Source organism: Carassius carassius, chromosome 2, assembly GCF_963082965.1.
Source record: "Carassius carassius chromosome 2, fCarCar2.1, whole genome shotgun sequence".
NCBI lineage: Eukaryota > Metazoa > Chordata > Actinopteri > Cypriniformes > Cyprinidae > Carassius > Carassius carassius.
Window position 1 is genome coordinate 1760471 of NC_081756.1, and position 23727 is coordinate 1784197.

At 36.2% G+C, this 23727-nt stretch overlaps 1 protein-coding gene across 1 annotated transcript; it reads left to right on the forward strand.

The window, feature by feature from the left end:
* The first annotated feature begins 2807 nt into the window (after nucleotides 1-2807).
* On the forward strand, nucleotides 2808-18782 carry LOC132095620 (fucolectin-1-like). Its single transcript, XM_059500765.1, has 5 exons — nucleotides 2808-3118; nucleotides 4186-4328; nucleotides 9458-9540; nucleotides 11449-11532; nucleotides 18660-18782. Exons 1-5 carry the CDS (start codon nucleotides 2808-2810, stop codon nucleotides 18780-18782), a joined length of 744 nt encoding a protein of 247 aa, XP_059356748.1.
* The last annotated feature ends 4945 nt before the right edge of the window (nucleotides 18783-23727 follow it).

Sequence of the window (23727 nt, forward strand, 5' to 3'; positions counted from 1 at the left end):
GTCATGAGTGGCCCCCCTGTCCGCGGTCTGTGGAGTGGTCGCCATCTGACATGGCGTATCAATCGTCTAGAGATGCTAGCTGTGTATTGAGCATTAAAATATTTCCTCCCAGACCTGAGAGGTCACCATGTGTTGGTGTTCACGAACAACACAGTGGTGGTCTCTTACATCAACCACCAAGGAGGTCTGCGTTCGTGCCCCTTGTACAAGCTGGCACAACAGATCCTTCTGTGGTCCCAGGACAAACTCCTCTCGCTAAGAGCAGTGTACATTCCTGGGAATCTAAATGTAAGAGCAGACATACTGACAAAAAAGGGGCACAGGCACCGGGGAATGGAAGGTTCACCACGAGGTGCCACATGGGGGAGCGGTGTTTGAGACTGAACGCCAGAAAAGTATACTAAAAAAACATTCCAGAGTGATTAAGATGTTTAAAGAAAAATGTATTTAACTTTAAAACGTAAAATGGTCTTTTCTGTTTTTGGTTCTTTTTCAATACATAAAACATCCGTTTCAGATTTACACGTATTAGCAAGGATGTGGTCTAATAAAGTGAAAGTGAAAGTGAAAGTGACGTGACATAAAAGCCATGCACCATGTGCCCCTTTTATACTTTTAGCACCTGCCCCCCTAAAGGTCTCTGCACTGCCCTGCTATATATAATCATATATGAACCGCTGCTTTATGATGTCTTCAGGTTATACGAATAAACAAAACAATGAAAGTATACAATGAAAACCAATCAAATTTGAAGGTTTATGTAATGTATTGCATATAAAATTTCCATCTATTTGGATTAGACAGTTTAATAAACTTAATGTGAGGCATATTTGTCAGTCATACATAAAGTAAATGAAACAGATCAGATTTCTTTAATAGTACTAACTTTGATAAAATATTTAGTTTCAGTCTCAAACATTTTTTGACAAGACACAAAGGATTTACACAGCCACTGAGGAATTTTAATCAAAGTATGTTGTAGACATTTAATGAAGCCCCTAAAATATCGTACCAACTTGTGAAAAAGGGGCATACGATGTCCCCTTTAAAGAAAAAAAAGAAAAGAAAAAGAAAATATACTAAAAATGAAAAGTTTATTAGTTTGTTTGTTTTATCCATATATATAATTTTTCAATTTAAGCCTTAACACATATTTTGAATGTTGGGTGACTGACCTCACAAAAGAAAATGAAAGAAAAAAGTATCTTTCTGAACATAACAACTTACAGTGGTGCTTATATCTGTGTTTGAGGAAAAACAAAAAGATCTGTATGAAGTGAATCTGTGTATCATTCGCAGGTCTTTGTTTGAGCTTTGAGCAGATTTACATTCTGCTTGAGATCATTTAAATACACACAAAATATTATGGAAATGATCAGTGATCAGACTGATGGAGTGGAAATCAGGAGAGATGAATGAAAGGAGAATAATTGGTTAGTGTAAACAAATGTTGATCATATTGCCTAAATTGTAATTTGTCCAGATGTTGTTGATAATCTAGTGTCTGATAAACAAACATTCAAGACAGAATAAATCTGTAAACATCACAGAATTTAAGAAATGCTGTAATCTGCTGAAAATTTAAAAAATAAAAAAGTAAAAATAAAAAATCAGAATTGTAAAACCTGAAATGTTTGACTTTGTGGAAATACTTCAAAAATAATCTCCCTCCACATTGTATAATTTAATGTCCATGTCAAGCTGCCAATGATAAATAAGATTAAAAAATGTTCTTATTTTTTAACTTGAATCCTTATTTTGAATGTGTTCTTTATTGTTTTCATTCAGATGTCCCACATATTGATTTTATGATACCTTACAACAATTTATTTTTTTTATTCTGAATGGACTACTTGGGTGATAAAAGATGCTCAAGAAGAAAACTGCCTCACATTGAACAACACAATATGGTTATGTTGATTCAACTTATTTCAGATGGTTCCTTTTAGGAGCTGATCTTATTTTGAACTGACACTAATAATGAAACTCATGGAGAGGTGAAACTTTCCAAGCATGATGACGTTTTCTTAAAATGGAATATTAGTTATTAAGATGAAGATAAACTGTATGAAAAAGAACCTCAAGTACCAGTCATTTCTTTTTATATATTTATGTATTTAAGTGCCAGAAAAAAAAGAAAAAAAATCCTTAAAGTCCTCATCTTCATTTTCATTTTGCCAGATTTGTTTAGTAAATCAGACTCGACCTGAGAGGTGTTCTGAGAAAAGCAATTCTGGAGTTCCTGTGATGTGTGAAATATATTCAGCAAGAATGGAGACTCGAGCTGCTAAGAGAAACACAGATAAAAGGAGGGATGGATGCTCTTGTCATATCTGACCATCACAGGTATCTGGTTAATGATCTTTAACAAACAAGATGGAGCGACTCTCTTATCTGTTCTTACTTTTGGGTGAGTATAAATGACACGCATCAGTCAGATGATGTACAATTATAGATGCTGTTTAGATATTCTTTATAAACATTTTTAAAGAATCAAATGCAACATAAACTTTATCCACATCCTGGAATGCAATGGAATTATTTTGTTTTTGTAACAGGTGTCTTTTCCATTCAGGGGAGTTCAGAAAACTTGAAAGGTAAAAAGTAATAACTAATGTCCCATTACTCGTACACAACTTATAGTATTTATTAATCTTTGTTAATATTGGTTAATAAAATACAACTATTAACTTGAGATTTTAATGTAGTAGTAAATGGAATTGAGTGTTTTGGACTGTAATTTAATATTTTAACACAAATGGAATGTAAACTTCACACATTTCAGTCTTGACCCTCTGTCTTTTTAAATGTTTTTAGAGAACTTGGCATTAAAAGGAACAGCTGTACAGTCATCCACATATCAAATCTGTGGAGCTGCAAACGCCATCGACGGCATCAGATACTCTCCTTCAGGTAAACCCTATCCAGAAGAAACCCATACATACTGCTCCCACACAGAATACGACCGCAGCCCGTGGTGGAGGCTGGACCTGCTGGATTATTACTACATTTACAAAGTGACCGTCACCAACAGAGGCGACTGCTGTCTGGATGAAACAGCTGGAGCAGAGATCCGCATCGGAAACTCTCTGGAAAACAACGGAAACAACAATCCCAGGTGAAGTAATGAAAACAGTTATGAACGTGTCAGGAGAACCGGATTTGAGCAGGGCTGTTTCCCAAAAGCTTCGTAAGTCTAAGACGTTCGTAAAAACGATCGTACGACTGATCTTAATATTAAGGTCTGTTTCCTAAAAGCATCGTAATTTAAGTAGCACTTGATCTACGGGTGCTCTGGAGTAATCGTAAAGCTCTAAGTGCATCATAAGAAGACAGATTTATGCAGTCACCTGCAGGACAATCAGCAGATTACACCTTTAACTTGATTCAAGTGCAATGTGATTATATATAAGGCTTTGATTGTGCTTTATTGTACACTTTATAACACGTTTTATTATTATTTATGTATTTATTTATAAATGAATTAATTAAAAAGGGCAGAAATTAAAAAGTAGAAATACACATTTTTAATGAAATGATTGAAAACAACAACAACAAAAATAAAAAAAATAATAAAAGATGTTGGAGATGCTTCAAAGACTGGGGGGAAATTATGTCATTGACTTGCTGAAGTACACGAAAACTAGCTATGTGTTGGACCCGGAAATAACGTCACATTCTCTCTCTCTCTATACTGTATATGAATAAATAAATTTAAATAAATGTATGCATTTAGCAGTCGCTTTTATCCAAAGCGACTTACAGTGCATTCAGGCTAACATTTTTTTATCTCACATAATATATAAGTATATAACGTATATTATATATTATTATGTAAAGTATAATATTGTACACTATAATATAATATAATATTGTTTTGTATTATAGTTATTATATCCAAGTTGTCTGTCTGGAACACAGCATTAGGTTAACGTCAATAAACGATCGTGTACTACAATAATGAGTCATTCTATAAGACAAACGGAGAGCGACTCCTAAGCAGCACTTAAAGCACAGCTACGTGTGATTGCTTTACATGCATCGCTAGGAAATGCACTTGAAACAGTAACGAACTATCTTAAAATTACTCGTAGAAAACGTTCTTAAGCACTAAGATCTATCGTTATTGGGAAACCCGGCCCTGGTCAGCTGATTGTGTCGTGGTTTCTCTCTTTCTCTCTGTAGATGTGGTGTCATCACTTCATCTGTCCCATTAGGCAGTTCTGTCAGTTTCTCTTGCGGTGGAATGCAAGGTCGTTATGTGAACATGTACATTCCTAACACCCAGGCATATCTCACACTGTGTGAGGTGGAGGTTTATGGAGCAGGTAAGTTCTGACACATCATTCTAGATTGTTAAAGTGCGGTCAAATTAGTTCCTTTGTCAGCAGTGTAAATATCTATGAAGCACAGCTCACAAAGATGTCACTTTCAAGCCCAATATCTTTCTGTTAGTTGAATTTGCATGATCAACTTGAACATGCCGTGAAATCTGTTTTTAGCCCTCATGCGAAACTCCGGATCACACAGATTCTTATTGGAATCTTATTGGACAAACTGGGCAAAATTTACTGTTAATATGAAATTATTTTCTTTATTGATTTTTAACAGGCATTTTAACTGTATTTTAAATCATGCTTTGCATTTTGTGTAGGGTCACAGAAAATATCTGTAAACTTCACGAGTAATGTCCTGGCAGAAAATTAGCCTACTTTTTAAAATTTTCTACAGAGCTTTCCTAAACGATCAATAATTATGGGTACAAACTAATAACAAGACGTTATCATAAATGAACATTTATTATTAAACTATTGCAGCTAGCAACTACTGATTCACATGTGATGTGTGTTCTGCTAACACCTCTCTCCAGGCTCATGTGCTGCTTGGCTGGCTAGATGTTCAATGGTTTCTTCTTTTTTGTGTGATTTAGAGGTAAAACGAATGTCTTGGTAAAACTTTATAATAACGTTCAGTTGTAAGTGATTTACAAGTGATTAGATAATGATGAACTAATCATTTACAAAACATGACTTTATGTTCAAAAATGATTATTAAGTAACATGCCAATGATTTACAAATCTGTTGTAAATTATCTTTAAAAAAAGCATTTCGTAAAATTAGAAACAAGTACTTAGTAGACGGTTAATAAGTTACTAATTAATATATTATTAATCACTTATTATTCACCAAAAGTCAACATTGTACTATTATTTCACAGTGTTAAAATACTATCTGGGTCAGAGAAGTTCTCTTGAGTGGAGGGATCTGTTTAAATGCTATTCATTTTAAAATAAATTATGAAATATTTGTAAATTGTTAGCATGTTACTTAATAATTTGTGAACATATAGTCATGTTTTGTAAATGATTAGCTAATCATCATCTTATCACTTGTAAATCATTTTTAACAGTCTTCTAAATTAAGATAAAATATTAACATATCACTTATTAATCATTTGTGAAATGCATAATCATGTTTTGTAAATGATTAGTTAATAATTACTGATTACTTGTAAATGACTTGTAAATGAATTAACAAAACATACACAAATTCTTAGAATATCACTTATAAATGTTTTGATTAATGATGATTAATGATTAGAAAATGATTATTTCATCATTAACTAATCACTAATACATGTTCCATGTAATAAATGGAAGGTAAAAATAATACTTAGTATGTTGCTGGTTTCGTTGCTCTGTGAAGTTGCGCAGGTAAAGTTACAGATCTTTACACTGGTGATCTTCAAACAAAGAGGTTGAACACGAGGCCTGAATGCTTCTGCCAATGCTTCCGCGTCAGTGCACAGACACCCTAGTTGTAGGGCTCTATAAAATCAGTTTTGTTTATTACCAAATGTCTTCCAAAAGTTATATTTTATAACAAATGTAAACCGTTTCCATTAAAATTGTCCAGAATTCCATTTTATTGGTTACATTTTATTTAATTAATATTCTTAACTAAAAAAAAAAAAAAAAAGATTATGCTTATACAATTCAACAAAAAAAGGTTAAAATTTTAGCAAAAATCAAATACCTCAAACTAAAATCTCAAGGGCAGATAGAAGTAACTGTGTAATATTTTTTATCAAAGGGATTTGGTTGACAAATATTTATGAATTTCTGATTTATATGTTCATAAAGTACACTGTTAGCAATTGATGTAATTTTTCAATACATTTTACAACAATACACTGTATTCATGGTTTATATTGTAAATGCAAATGCATGATGGGAAATTGGTGGACAGTCCTGTAATATTATTGTAACTACACTGTAGAAGCATTATTTTACAGACACCACAAAGCATTGTGGGATAGCATTAAAACTGGTACTTTCATATTCTTTCTAACTTGAAAAAAAGTCCAGTTTTCTTAACGTTAAAATAAACTTTTTAAAAGGGATGATGTTCCTCAAACATTCTTTCAACTTAATTTAATTTAAAAATTCAACATTCTAGGAACGTTGCCAGGAACACACTGAACAAAGAGATTAGAGCGGCTAAAAAGACCTACGCTAAAAAGTTGGAAGACCAGTTTACTTCCAACGACTCTACTTCAGTTTGGAGAAGACTGAGAGCCATCACAAACTACAAGACACCATCCCCTTGCACTGAGGTTAATCAACGACTTGCTAACGACCTGAATGAGTTTTATTGTAGATTTGAAACCCCCAACACCCATTCTGACCATCTCCCTACACAACCATTAACACCTCCTGCAATTCCCCTCTCCTGCTCTTCAAATCTGTGAAGATGATGTGCGCCAGGTCTTCAAGAAAAACAAAAAAAGAAAACCACCAGGCCCAGATGGCGTTACACCAGCCTGTCTGAAAATCTGTGCTGACCAGCTGGCCCCCATCTTTTCACAGATCTTCAACAGATCTCTGGAGTTGTGTGAAGTGCCTTCCTGCTTCAAACGCTCCACCATAATCCCCATTCCAAAGAAACCCAAGATAACAGGACTTAACGACTACAGACCTGTGGCTCTAACGTCTGTCGTCATGAAGTCGTTTGAAAAACTGGTTCTGGCTTATCTGAAGGACATCACTGGACCCTTACTGGACCCCCTGCAGTTTGCGTACCGAGCAAACAGGTCAGTGGATGATGCAATCAACATGGCATTGCACTTCATCCTGCAACATCTGGACAAAACAGGGACTTATGTGAGGATCCTGTTTGTGGACTTTAGTTCGGCTTTCAACACCATCATCCCAACAACCCTCCAGACCAAACTGACCCAGCTCTCTGTTCCTAGCTCTATCTGTCAGTGGATCACCAGCTTTCTGACAGATAGGCAACAGTTAGTGAGACTGGGGAAATTCATGTCAAACAGCTGTTCCACCAACACTGGTGCCCCTCAGGGATGTGTTCTCTCCCCTCTGCTCTTCTCCCTGTACACCAACGACTGCACCTCTAAAGACCCCTCTGACAAGCTCCTGAAGTTTGCAGACGACACTACAGTCATCGGCCTCATCCAGGACGGTGACGAGTCTGCTTACAGACAGGAGGTTGAGCAGCTGGTTGTCTGGTGCAGTCTTAACAACCTGGAGCTGAACACGCTCAAAACAGTGGAGATGACTGTGGACTTTAGGAGAAACCCCCCTGCACTTTCCCCACTCACCATCATGAACAGCACTGTGACTGCAGTGGAGTCATTCAGATTCCTGGGAACCACCATCTCTCAGGACCTGAAGTGGGACAATCACATTGGCTCCATTGTGAAAAAAGCCCAACAAAGGTTGTACTTCCTTCGCCAGCTGAGGAAGTTTAACCTGCCACAGGAGCTGCTGAAACAGTTCTACTCAGCCGTCATTGAGTCAGTCCTGTGTACTTCAATTACTGTCTGGTTTGGTTCAGCTACAAAATCAGATATCAGAAGACTACAGAGAACTGTTCGGACTGCTGAAAGGATTATTGGTGCTCCCCTGCCCAACCTCCAAGAACTGTACACATCCAGAGTGAGGAAAAGGACTCATAAAATCACTCTGGATCCCTCACATCCAAGTCACCCCATCTTTGAACTTTTGCCATCTGGCCGGCGCCTCAGAGCCGCAAATACAAGAACAGCAAGGCACAAGAATAGTTTCTTCCCCCAGGCAATCTACCTCATGAACAGTTAAATGTTTCCCACTTAAACTTATGCTTATGCAAAAATGTGCAATATCCTTATATTTATTTGTTACCCCTCCATCCTAGAACATTCTTGCATCTCACTCAATCCTATTCCATTATCATTTATAGCACAATTGTTTATACACTTATTTATTTGCCAATTTGTAATTCTCCTGTACATTTTTTTTTTTTTTGTCTGTGTGTTGTTGTCTCTATGTACTGGAAGCTTATGTCACTAAAACAAATTCCTTGTATGCGCAAGCATACTTGGCAATAAAGCTCTTTCTGATTCTGATTCTGATTTGTAACATTCCAAGAACATAAAAAGGTCAAGTTTCCATATTAGTATAATGTTATTTTAAGGTTAGTAAAATGTTCCTGCAACATTCTCTCAGTCATTCAAACACCTGCTGTGAAGAAGCAAGAAAGAAAGAGAAATAAGAACAAACTACAACTTTCTTCAGCCACAGTCTTAGGTGAACTGAAGATACAAGACTTTAAATCTCTCAAGATCTGAATAAACAACTCCACAAACAGCATTACCAGCTTCACTTATAGTAATACTAACCAGAATGATTTTATTTCTGTCATGCATCTACAGAAGTTCTTATTGAGAATTCACAGAGGTTAAGATGTTGATGTCTTATTGAAAATGTTTTTTTTTTTTAGATCACCATCATAGAGATCAGGGTTTGCTTCAGTTGTGCTCTTGACCCTCAACTTTTGCTGCAATACTTTATTATGCAGCAGTTACAATTGTTTTCAGAAAACATATCTGCATATATAAAGCAGATCAACAAGTCTGTTTTAATAGCAACCAACTGACTGCACTAAAATGGTTTAAGTGACCCAACTGATATAAAAATAAATAATTTGAAACACTGTTGTGGTTCGTACACTGATTTTTAACAGTGTATAAATATTGTCTTTGCTAACTTTTTTGTTTAAAACATGTTTTAGGTTATTTATACACTCACAGACATCAACATTTGGCGTATGAAACACAACAATGGTGACATGTTTCATGCCAGCATACAAAACATGTTCATGGCTCCCATCATGCATTGTTGCAATTCTGTTTTTCGGGATTGTCACCTGTTGAGGATTGTACGACAACAATACAATATACAACATTTTATTGTATTAATGCTACTGTAATCACAGCAACACTGTTGTATAAACACAGAATTTTATTGTATTAAATCAACAGTATATTTCTTGTATATCACTTCCTGTAAATTCACGGCAATTAGTTGCCAGGAGTTTCCTGTAAAAATACAATACATTTTTAACAGTGTAACATATAGTAAAAGTGAGTAACATATATGATATGTTTCTCCGACAGCCAAGAAGCAGATGATCCGAGTGCAGGTGAAAGCTGCTGAGAATGTGGAAGAAGCGGAACTGAAGGCGCTCGTCTCAAACAAGGTGGATTTTATAACACTTATCTTACTAAAATTAACTGTTGAACATACAGCAAACACAAATGTTAAGACATCAGTCTACAAACCTGGTTCCAAAAAAGCTGGGAGACTTTACAAATTGTGAGTTAAAAAGGAATGGAATAATTTACAAATCTCAGAAACTTAGATTTTATTCACAAAAGAATATATATAACATATCAAATGTTGAAAGTGAGAAATTTTGAAATGTCATGCCAAATGTTGGCTCATTTTGGATTTCATGAGAGCTACAAGTTGTTATTAGCGCTCAGTTCAGAAGCCCGCATCTCTGATGGTATGGGGTCGCATAAGTGTGTGGCATGGGCAGCTTCTAGACATCGTCTCTTTCAGGGAAGACCTTGCATTTTTCAACTTGACAATGCCAGACCACATACTGCATCAATTACAACATCATTGCTGCGTAGAAGAAGGATCCGGGTACTGAAACGGCCAGCGGCAGTCCAGGGGCCCTATTTTAACGATCTACAGTAAATGCAAAGTGTAAAGTGCAAGGCGCAGGTGCACTCAGGGTGTGTACAAATCCTCTTTTGCAATTTTAACGATGGGAAAACTGTTGCCGCGCCTGGGCGCTTGGTCTAAACTGGTTGTCTCTATTCCGTTAATGATTAATGGGTGTTTTTTTGGGCGTAACGTGCAATAAACCAATCAGAGTCTCATCTTCCATTCCCTTTAAGAGCCAGTTGCGCTCGTGCCGTGACAGATTTGCTATTTACACGGCAGAATTTGGCAAGCGCAAAGACAGAACGCGTCTACGAGATGAAACTGAGCTGTTTGTGTGACCTAATTCTGATACATGCGATGACTATCCATTATGACATGTAGGCATTTTTATATTTAATTAGCCTACAAAAATTCTTATGCATTGCAGTCCTTTAATTGTTAATATTTGGCATGTTTGTGTGCTGATGTGCGTCCCTGTGTTTAATAAGCAGTGTGTTTGCCCGTTGTGGACCCAGCCATACTAACACGCTCTTTAAATAACAAAGAAAAAAAATTGCGCCAGACTTTAGACCAGGTTTTGAGTTGGTCTATGGCGCAGTCTATTTTCAGCTCCTTAAAATAGCAATGCGCCTGAACACACCTCTTTTTTAAACCAGCACGCCCATGGGTGCACAATATGCAATTACATTTGTTACATTTGTTTACAAATGTAATTGCATAGCACAAATGAGCGCAAATGCATTTGCTAATTAAATAACGTGGTGCTGGATGGGAAAATGTGAAAAGGCGCCGGACTGAAATGAGCAAACACACTTGCGCCGCATTGTGCCGGGTGTATGATAGGGCCCCAGATCTTTCACCCATAGAAAACATTTGGCACATCATAAAGAGGAAGATGTGACAAAGGAAACCTAAAACAGTTGAGCAACTAGAAGCCTGTATTAGACAAGAATGAGACAACATTCCTATTCCTAAACTTGAGCAACTTGTTTCATCAGACCCCAGACGTTTGCAGACTGTTATAAAAAGAAGAGGGGATGCCACGAAATTTAAAATTAACTTATTTTTCCCTTAAAATGATACATTTTCTCAGTTTAAACACTTTATATGTCATCTAAGTTATATTTTGAATAAAATATTGAAATTTGAAACTTCCACATCACTGCATTCTGTTTTTATTGACAATTTGTACAGTATCCCACATTTTTTGGAATCAGGTTGATCAGATTTCCCCATCAGCGTGAACAAAAACCCACCTCAGTCAGTCTTTATGTTAAGACAAAACACAATGTTTTGTGTTCAGAGTTTTGACTAATTCTGATCTTTCTGTAAGATTTGTAAATTAAGAGATGCTCATTTTGAGTTGAAATGCCTCAGACTTGTCTGTATGGGATTTATCCAGTGAGTAACTGAAGACTGTTTCTGTGTTTAGTTAAATCAGACGCTGAGCGATCAGGACATCATACTGACATGGAGGACACAACCCAACGGGAAAGTCTTCCAGAAGAACATGACTGTACCGAAACAATCTCCTGTTTGTTCTTCTTTAAAGTGAAATGTTATTTATTTAATGCAATTCATTCTCAGTTACAGATATCTGAACTATTACATTAGATTACTGCATTATACTAACAATTTATAGTAATTTCTCAAAAATAGTTACATATATTCATTTTTCATTTATTCATTTAGTTGAAAGATATGTACACCTAAATATGAGTGAAAAATGGTAGGATGTTGTAGCATTGTAGTTTAACTGCTACATGTGCCTCCTTTAAGAATAGATCAAGGCCTTTGGGAGGATTAAAATAAATGCATCAAATTTTCTCACAAGCAAAAAGCACCAGCCAATTAAACACTTTTCAACACTTAAAGGGATCATGACATGAGAAATCAAATTTGCCTTGATCGTTTGTACTATTAAAGGGTCATGAACTGGTCCACTTATGACATGTGTATGGTTTTTACATTTAAAAAAATTAAAATCAATAAGAAATAGGCTATTTTCTACCCTGGTTTTGAGGTCGGCTTGAGAAACATGAGTGTGCCACATTGAAGACATGGAAGTAAACGCCCACTCCTGTGATTGGATATAAGTTTTGCATAGTAAACTACCTTTCTGTGTGTCTGTTTGACAAGCTACGTTCTTCACAGTTGGAGCCTTCTATGACTTTGGTTAGACACGTACACATAATCAGGACATATCAAGTGATCTCTAACAAAGCAATAGTGACACATAGAACTAATATATATATATATTTTTTTTTGCTGTGCCATTCCTGTCATATCCAATATTGATGGTAGAGTTGCTTTTTAAAAGGGCTGGGTATCATGTTCGATACTTTTTAGGCACAGAACGAATTGCCTCGATACTGAGTATCAAAATGCATCTTGTCCTTGAGATCTATATATCATAATAATGCGGCAGAAATATGCTATTTGTAGCATTTTTACTTAAAACAAAAACGTATATCAAGCTAATCGGTACAGTACGGTACACTATTTCAAATTAATCTTGTTGTCTGACAACAGATAGAACTAAAAATTAACTAAAACTATAAATGAAAATTGTTTTATTTTTAATTTAAATATTAAAACAGTGTGTGAGCACTGAGGGAAGGATAGAAACAAACAAATGTAAATGACTAACTCTACGTAGAATGCAAATATGATGAAATTATGTCATGAAAATGCTTATGCTTATTAGCCTATAACATCATTTAGCACATTATGCAACTTTTTGAGCAGCCTTTAGCTACTTTCCTTTGAAAGAAGTTTGCAACAGTGGTTCAGATGTGTTTGGATCTCGATCTTTCAAGAAAGCAGATCTTCAGGAGCAGGACTGATCATTCTGAGCTCCTGCTGCCTTCAGCTTCCATCATGCTGTTCAGGCAACAGACTTCAATGTTTTTATTTAACCAGGAAAGGTCCCAATGAGTTACAATAACTCTTCTCCCAGGGATTCCTGGCCAAGACAGGCGGCCAAAAGTTTAAATGCATAAAAGACAGGACATAATTTACATAAAACACCACAAATCTCTATACACTATACATACTATGAAACAAAACAAGACATTAACTTCAGCAAATACAAACATACAATTGTATAAGATATCCAATTAAAAACAATTGCACTGTTCAGTCAGAGTTGACTTTAAAAGGTTTTTAAAAGAATTAATAGATGGAAGTGATACTGGATTTAAAGTGTTTTGGAGTTCATTCCAGGAATTTGGTGCATATGATGAGAAAGCTTTTTTAACGATGGCCGTTTTTGTTGATGGAGTAATGAATAGTGTTAATAAATATTTATGAATTTCTGATTTATATGTTCATAAAGTACACTGTTAGCAATTGATGTAATTTTTCAATACATTTTACAACAATACACTGTATTCATGGTTTATATTGTAAATGCAAATGCATGATGGGAAATTGGTGGACAGTCCTGTAATATTATTGTAACTACACTGTAGAAGCATTATTTTACAGACACCACAAAGCATTGTGGGATAGCATTAAAACTGGTACTTTCATATTCTTTCTAACTTGAAAAAAAGTCCAGTTTTCTTAACGTTAAAATAAACTTTTTAAAAGGGATGATGTTCCTCAAACATTCTTTCAACTTAATTTAATTTAAAAATTCAACATTCTAGGAACGTTGCCAGGAACACACTGAACAAAGAGATTAGAGCGGCTAAAAAGACCTACGCTAAAAAGTTGGAAGACCAGTTTACTTCCAACGACTCTACTTCAGTTTGGAGAAGACTGAGAGCCATCACAAACTACAAGACACCATCCCCTTGCACTGAGGTTAATCAACGACTTGCTAACGACCTGAATGAGTTTTATTGTAGATTTGAAACCCCCAACACCCATTCTGACCATCTCCCTACACAACCATTAACACCTCCTGCAATTCCCCTCTCCTGCTCTTCAAATCTGTGAAGATGATGTGCGCCAGGTCTTCAAGAAAAACAAAAAAAGAAAACCACCAGGCCCAGATGGCGTTACACCAGCCTGTCTGAAAATCTGTGCTGACCAGCTGGCCCCCATCTTTTCACAGATCTTCAACAGATCTCTGGAGTTGTGTGAAGTGCCTTCCTGCTTCAAACGCTCCACCATAATCCCCATTCCAAAGAAACCCAAGATAACAGGACTTAACGACTACAGACCTGTGGCTCTAACGTCTGTCGTCATGAAGTCGTTTGAAAAACTGGTTCTGGCTTATCTGAAGGACATCACTGGACCCTTACTGGACCCCCTGCAGTTTGCGTACCGAGCAAACAGGTCAGTGGATGATGCAATCAACATGGCATTGCACTTCATCCTGCAACATCTGGACAAAACAGGGACTTATGTGAGGATCCTGTTTGTGGACTTTAGTTCGGCTTTCAACACCATCATCCCAACAACCCTCCAGACCAAACTGACCCAGCTCTCTGTTCCTAGCTCTATCTGTCAGTGGATCACCAGCTTTCTGACAGATAGGCAACAGTTAGTGAGACTGGGGAAATTCATGTCAAACAGCTGTTCCACCAACACTGGTGCCCCTCAGGGATGTGTTCTCTCCCCTCTGCTCTTCTCCCTGTACACCAACGACTGCACCTCTAAAGACCCCTCTGACAAGCTCCTGAAGTTTGCAGACGACACTACAGTCATCGGCCTCATCCAGGACGGTGACGAGTCTGCTTACAGACAGGAGGTTGAGCAGCTGGTTGTCTGGTGCAGTCTTAACAACCTGGAGCTGAACACGCTCAAAACAGTGGAGATGACTGTGGACTTTAGGAGAAACCCCCCTGCACTTTCCCCACTCACCATCATGAACAGCACTGTGACTGCAGTGGAGTCATTCAGATTCCTGGGAACCACCATCTCTCAGGACCTGAAGTGGGACAATCACATTGGCTCCATTGTGAAAAAAGCCCAACAAAGGTTGTACTTCCTTCGCCAGCTGAGGAAGTTTAACCTGCCACAGGAGCTGCTGAAACAGTTCTACTCAGCCGTCATTGAGTCAGTCCTGTGTACTTCAATTACTGTCTGGTTTGGTTCAGCTACAAAATCAGATATCAGAAGACTACAGAGAACTGTTCGGACTGCTGAAAGGATTATTGGTGCTCCCCTGCCCAACCTCCAAGAACTGTACACATCCAGAGTGAGGAAAAGGACTCATAAAATCACTCTGGATCCCTCACATCCAAGTCACCCCATCTTTGAACTTTTGCCATCTGGCCGGCGCCTCAGAGCCGCAAATACAAGAACAGCAAGGCACAAGAATAGTTTCTTCCCCCAGGCAATCTACCTCATGAACAGTTAAATGTTTCCCACTTAAACTTATGCTTATGCAAAAATGTGCAATATCCTTATATTTATTTGTTACCCCTCCATCCTAGAACATTCTTGCATCTCACTCAATCCTATTCCATTATCATTTATAGCACAATTGTTTATACACTTATTTATTTGCCAATTTGTAATTCTCCTGTACATTTTTTTTTTTTTTTGTCTGTGTGTTGTTGTCTCTATGTACTGGAAGCTTATGTCACTAAAACAAATTCCTTGTATGCGCAAGCATACTTGGCAATAAAGCTCTTTCTGATTCTGATTCTGATTTGTAACATTCCAAGAACATAAAAAGGTCAAGTTTCCATATTAGTATAATGTTATTTTAAGGTTAGTAAAATGTTCCTGCAACATTCTCTCAGTCATTCAAACACCTGCTGTGAAGAAGCAAGAAAGAAAGAGAAATAAGAACAAACTACAACTTTCTTCAGCCACAGTCTTAGGTGAACTGAAGATACAAGACTTTAAATCTCTCAAGATCTGAATAAACAACTCCACAAACAGCATTACCAGCTTCACTTATAGTAATACTAACCAGAATGATTTTATTTCTGTCATGCATCTACAGAAGTTCTTATTGAGAATTCACAGAGGTTAAGATGTTGATGTCTTATTGAAAATGTTTTTTTTTTTTAGATCACCATCATAGAGATCAGGGTTTGCTTCAGTTGTGCTCTTGACCCTCAACTTTTGCTGCAATACTTTATTATGCAGCAGTTACAATTGTTTTCAGAAAACATATCTGCATATATAAAGCAGATCAACAAGTCTGTTTTAATAGCAACCAACTGACTGCACTAAAATGGTTTAAGTGACCCAACTGATATAAAAATAAATAATTTGAAACACTGTTGTGGTTCGTACACTGATTTTTAACAGTGTATAAATATTGTCTTTGCTAACTTTTTTGTTTAAAACATGTTTTAGGTTATTTATACACTCACAGACATCAACATTTGGCGTATGAAACACAACAATGGTGACATGTTTCATGCCAGCATACAAAACATGTTCATGGCTCCCATCATGCATTGTTGCAATTCTGTTTTTCGGGATTGTCACCTGTTGAGGATTGTACGACAACAATACAATATACAACATTTTATTGTATTAATGCTACTGTAATCACAGCAACACTGTTGTATAAACACAGAATTTTATTGTATTAAATCAACAGTATATTTCTTGTATATCACTTCCTGTAAATTCACGGCAATTAGTTGCCAGGAGTTTCCTGTAAAAATACAATACATTTTTAACAGTGTAACATATAGTAAAAGTGAGTAACATATATGATATGTTTCTCCGACAGCCAAGAAGCAGATGATCCGAGTGCAGGTGAAAGCTGCTGAGAATGTGGAAGAAGCGGAACTGAAGGCGCTCGTCTCAAACAAGGTGGATTTTATAACACTTATCTTACTAAAATTAACTGTTGAACATACAGCAAACACAAATGTTAAGACATCAGTCTACAAACCTGGTTCCAAAAAAGCTGGGAGACTTTACAAATTGTGAGTTAAAAAGGAATGGAATAATTTACAAATCTCAGAAACTTAGATTTTATTCACAAAAGAATATATATAACATATCAAATGTTGAAAGTGAGAAATTTTGAAATGTCATGCCAAATGTTGGCTCATTTTGGATTTCATGAGAGCTACAAGTTGTTATTAGCGCTCAGTTCAGAAGCCCGCATCTCTGATGGTATGGGGTCGCATAAGTGTGTGGCATGGGCAGCTTCTAGACATCGTCTCTTTCAGGGAAGACCTTGCATTTTTCAACTTGACAATGCCAGACCACATACTGCATCAATTACAACATCATTGCTGCGTAGAAGAAGGATCCGGGTACTGAAACGGCCAGCGGCAGTCCAGGGGCCCTATTTTAACGATCTACAGTAAATGCAAAGTGTAAAGTGCAAGGCGCAGGTGCACTCAGGGTGTGTACAAATCCTCTTTTGCAATTTTAACGATGGGAAAACTGTTGCCGCGCCTGGGCGCTTGGTCTAAACTGGTTGTCTCTATTCCGTTAATGATTAATGGGTGTTTTTTTGGGCGTAACGTGCAATAAACCAATCAGAGTCTCATCTTCCATTCCCTTTAAGAGCCAGTTGCGCTCGTGCCGTGACAGATTTGCTATTTACACGGCAGAATTTGGCAAGCGCAAAGACAGAACGCGTCTACGAGATGAAACTGAGCTGTTTGTGTGACCTAATTCTGATACATGCGATGACTATCCATTATGACATGTAGGCATTTTTATATTTAATTAGCCTACAAAAATTCTTATGCATTGCAGTCCTTTAATTGTTAATATTTGGCATGTTTGTGTGCTGATGTGCGTCCCTGTGTTTAATAAGCAGTGTGTTTGCCCGTTGTGGACCCAGCCATACTAACACGCTCTTTAAATAACAAAGAAAAAAAATTGCGCCAGACTTTAGACCAGGTTTTGAGTTGGTCTATGGCGCAGTCTATTTTCAGCTCCTTAAAATAGCAATGCGCCTGAACACACCTCTTTTTTAAACCAGCACGCCCATGGGTGCACAATATGCAATTACATTTGTTACATTTGTTTACAAATGTAATTGCATAGCACAAATGAGCGCAAATGCATTTGCTAATTAAATAACGTGGTGCTGGATGGGAAAATGTGAAAAGGCGCCGGACTGAAATGAGCAAACACACTTGCGCCGCATTGTGCCGGGTGTATGATAGGGCCCCAGATCTTTCACCCATAGAAAACATTTGGCACATCATAAAGAGGAAGATGTGACAAAGGAAACCTAAAACAGTTGAGCAACTAGAAGCCTGTATTAGACAAGAATGAGACAACATTCCTATTCCTAAACTTGAGCAACTTGTTTCCTCAGACCCCAGACGTTTGCAGACTGTTATAAAAAGAAGAGGGGATGCCACGAAATTTAAAATTAACTTATTTTTCCCTTAAAATGATACATTTTCTCAGTTTAAACACTTTATATGTCATCTAAGTTATATTTTGAATAAAATATTGAAATTTGAAACTTCCACATCACTGCATTCTGTTTTTATTGACAATTTGTACAGTATCCCACATTTTTTGGAATCAGGTTGATCAGATTTCCCCATCAGCGTGAACAAAAACCCACCTCAGTCAGTCTTTATGTTAAGACAAAACACAATGTTTTGTGTTCAGAGTTTTGACTAATTCTGATCTTTCTGTAAGATTTGTAAATTAAGAGATGCTCATTTTGAGTTGAAATGCCTCAGACTTGTCTGTATGGGATTTATCCAGTGAGTAACTGAAGACTGTTTCTGTGTTTAGTTAAATCAGACGCTGAGCGATCAGGACATCATACTGACATGGAGGACACAACCCAACGGGAAAGTCTTCCAGAAGAACATGACTGTACCGAAACAATCTCCTGTTTGTTCTTCTTTAAAGTGAAATGTTATTTATTTAATGCAATTCATTCTCAGTTACAGATATCTGAACTATTACATTAGATTACTGCATTATACTAACAATTTATAGTAATTTCTCAAAAATAGTTACATATATTCATTTTTCATTTATTCATTTAGTTGAAAGATATGTACACCTAAATATGAGTGAAAAATGGTAGGATGTTGTAGCATTGTAGTTTAACTGCTACATGTGCCTCCTTTAAGAATAGATCAAGGCCTTTGGGAGGATTAAAATAAATGCATCAAATTTTCTCACAAGCAAAAAGCACCAGCCAATTAAACACTTTTCAACACTTAAAGGGATCATGACATGAGAAATCAAATTTGCCTTGATCGTTTGTACTATTAAAGGGTCATGAACTGGTCCACTTATGACATGTGTATGGTTTTTACATTTAAAAAAATTAAAATCAATAAGAAATAGGCTATTTTCTACCCTGGTTTTGAGGTCGGCTTGAGAAACATGAGTGTGCCACATTGAAGACATGGAAGTAAACGCCCACTCCTGTGATTGGATATAAGTTTTGCATAGTAAACTACCTTTCTGTGTGTCTGTTTGACAAGCTACGTTCTTCACAGTTGGAGCCTTCTATGACTTTGGTTAGACACGTACACATAATCAGGACATATCAAGTGATCTCTAACAAAGCAATAGTGACACATAGAACTAATATATATATATTTTTTTTTTGCTGTGCCATTCCTGTCATATCCAATATTGATGGTAGAGTTGCTTTTTAAAAGGGCTGGGTATCATGTTCGATACTTTTTAGGCACAGAACGAATTGCCTCGATACTGAGTATCAAAATGCATCTTGTCCTTGAGATCTATATATCATAATAATGCGGCAGAAATATGCTATTTGTAGCATTTTTACTTAAAACAAAAACGTATATCAAGCTAATCGGTACAGTACGGTACACTATTTCAAATTAATCTTGTTGTCTGACAACAGATAGAACTAAAAATTAACTAAAACTATAAATGAAAATTGTTTTATTTTTAATTTAAATATTAAAACAGTGTGTGAGCACTGAGGGAAGGATAGAAACAAACAAATGTAAATGACTAACTCTACGTAGAATGCAAATATGATGAAATTATGTCATGAAAATGCTTATGCTTATTAGCCTATAACATCATTTAGCACATTATGCAACTTTTTGAGCAGCCTTTAGCTACTTTCCTTTGAAAGAAGTTTGCAACAGTGGTTCAGATGTGTTTGGATCTCGATCTTTCAAGAAAGCAGATCTTCAGGAGCAGGACTGATCATTCTGAGCTCCTGCTGCCTTCAGCTTCCATCATGCTGTTCAGGCAACAGACTTCAATGTTTTTATTTAACCAGGAAAGGTCCCAATGAGTTACAATAACTCTTCTCCCAGGGATTCCTGGCCAAGACAGGCGGCCAAAAGTTTAAATGCATAAAAGACAGGACATAATTTACATAAAACACCACAAATCTCTATACACTATACATACTATGAAACAAAACAAGACATTAACTTCAGCAAATACAAACATACAATTGTATAAGATATCCAATTAAAAACAATTGCACTGTTCAGTCAGAGTTGACTTTAAAAGGTTTTTAAAAGAATTAATAGATGGAAGTGATACTGGATTTAAAGTGTTTTGGAGTTCATTCCAGGAATTTGGTGCATATGATGAGAAAGCCTTTTTAACGATGGCCGTTTTTGTTGATGGAGTAATGAATAGTGTTTTCTTTGACGACCTTGTCCTGTAAACACTATTTTGGTAAATAAGCAAATTTGAAATATAGTGCTCTAGCGATAAAAAGCAATAAATGGATTTTCCTTCTGAGGGAGAGGGAGGACCATTGTACAGTTTCATACAGAGTGAGTCCTAGCTGCTGCACCTGTAATGAAACGTAAGGCTGAGTGATATAGTACATCTAGTTTTTTTCATAAAAACAGAAGTAGAGTGCATGTAAATTAGGTCACCATAATCCAAAACTGATAAAAATCTGCTCTGCACCAACCTTTTAATTTCTGAATAAGAAAAGCACTTCTTTATTCTAATAAAAAACCTAACTTGGGAAAGAACATAGGGAAGAACCTGAGCTGAGACTCACAACTGCAAAATGTAACTGGCTAAAGCTCTAGAAAGCCATTTCACAGTGACTAGTTTCACAACAGAATGCTGCTAGAACTACTTTAGGACTCAATGATTTTTGATTTTATCTTTTCTGTGCTTTTCTGTTGTAGTTTTTCTGCATTAAATTTAAATGGTTTTATTAAATTGTAATATTCGAAAAGGATGACAGTTCCTTTCATTTACGGAAATCAAAGAGATTCACAAATGAGGCTTATGGTTTAAATTAAATCATGACCAAAATAATTTAATATTGTCTGATATATTCCTTAAAAAATACTTTTTCAATAAAGTATTTTATTACTAGTTTAAGTAGAGCACTGCATTGTAAAATATCAGTATAATATTTACAATAATATTCCTGTTAGTTTCTTCTAGTTAAACCTAAATTTTATATTTGCAGTTTGTAGTGAAGATCTTTGAGTTCTGTGTATGTCTTATGATAGTTTTCTCAAATGAACTGGTGAAATGCTTGTAATGATTTTTTTTTTCTTTTCTTCTAAAGAGATGAATTTAATCAAAAGATTTAAATTGATTTAATTGAGCTGATTCTACATTTAAATAGTTTATACTTCCACAGCGGTTTATCCAGTGAACGTTGAAATCAGTATATCTTAAACAGTTCTGTTTATACTACTTTGTGGCCAATGAGCATATAAACAAAATGATAATTTATAAGCTATAAGCTGTGTAGCACAGGATCTGGGCAAAGTTTAACTCCAAAATACATTAATATCATAATTCATATGAATGTCATATAGTCATAAATGTAGTTATGAAAAAATGAAATAAAAGTATATTTATATATATATATATATATATATATATATATATATATATATATATATATATATATATATATATAAAATAATAAAAATATAAGAATAAAATCTAAAAAAGATATATACTGTATTCAATTCAAGTTTATTTGTATAGCGTTTTTTACAATACAAATCATTACAAAACAGCTTTACAGAAAATTACGTTTCTACAATACTTAGTAGTAGCTTATAAGTGGTGACTGTCAGTTTGTGCACATTTTTCTGAAAAATTAATACAAGACGTATTCAGCCAGACGATGAAAATTATTAACAGCAGTTATTATATGATGCAGTCGCACTTTTAGCAATATTTGTTTTGTTTGTTTGTTGATTCAGGGTTAGCATCATCTCTTCTCAGGTGTTCTGGATCCAGACCGGAGCTTGTGTAAATCCTAGTTGAAACATAGAAACAAATAGAGACATCATTAGCATAGCTGCTGTTCCAACAAAGTAAAATTAATTAGTTTAACCCAAGCTAAAGAATAAGAATGCGCATTTGATCGGATACAACTGCGATCACAATTTAAGAGATACATTATTCGAATGCTTGGCGAAAGAGATGTGTTTTAAATCTAGATTTAAACAGAGAGATTGTGTCTGAATCCCAAACATTATCAGGAAGGCTATTCCAGAGTTTGGGAGCCAAATGTGAAAAAGCTCTACCTCCTTTAGTGGACTTTACTATCCTAGGAACTACCAAAAGTCCAGTGTTTTGTGACCTTAGGGAGCGTGATGGATTGTAACGTGGTATAAGGCTAGTTAAGTACGCAGGAGCTAAACCATTTAGGGCCTTATAGGTAAGTAATGATAATTTGTAACTGATACGGAACTTAATAGGTAGCCAGTGCAGAGACTGTAAAATTGGGGTAATATGATCATATTTTCTTGACCTGGTAAGGACTCTAGCTGCTGTGTTTTGGACTACCTGTAGCTTGTTTATTGAAGAAGCAGGACAACCACCTAGAAGTGCATTACAATAGTCCAGTCTAGAGGTCATGAATGCATGAACTAGCTTTTCTGCATCGGAAACAGGTAACATGTTTCGTAGCTTGCAATGTTTCTAAGATGGAAGAATGCAGTTTTTGTAATATGAAAAATATGATTTTCAAAAGACAAGTTGCTGTCTAATATAACACCCAGATTTTTGACTGAAGAGGAAGTAACAGTACATCCGTCTAGTTGCAAATTGTAATCTACAATATTCTGTGTACTGTTTTTTGGTCCAATAATTAATAACTCTGTCTCATCCGAATTTAATAAGAGAAAATTATTGATCATCCAATCTTTTACATTTTTAACAAACTCTGTTAGCTTAAATAATTTAGAAGTTTCATCTGGTCTCGTTGAGATATATAGCTTAGTATCATCAGCATAACAGTGGAAACTAATCCCGTATTTTCTAATAATATTACCAAGGGGCAACATGTACATTGAAAATAGAAGGGGACCTAGGACGGATCCTTGTGGCACTCCATATTTTAATGGTGATAAATGATATGACTCCCCATTTAAATAAACAAAATGGTAGCGATCGGACAGGTAGGATCTAAACCATCTTAGAGCCTGCCCTTGAATACCTGTATAGGTTTGTAATCGATCTATGAGTATGTCATGATCTATGGTGTCGAACACAGCACTAAGATCAAGTAAGACTAGAAATTAGATGCAGCCTTGATCTGACGCAAGAAGCAGGTCATTTGTAATTTTGACAAGTGCAGTTTCTGTGTTTGTCAGGGATCAGGCAAGCCCGGTCTCAACCAATCCACAATGCTCACATTCCCCTGAGTTCTAACCAGCCACACCTGCTCCGCATTAATGATCTCATCAGAGCACTATAAGACACTCACCCCAACTTCAGTTCTCCATCAAGCCTCCAACAGGAACAGACCCTATGCACTTGTCTCCTGAGCTCCTGACACATCACTGCCAGCCAGACGTAACGTATACTCACCCTTTTGTAACACTAACCTGTGTCCTTGTTCTACTGCCCC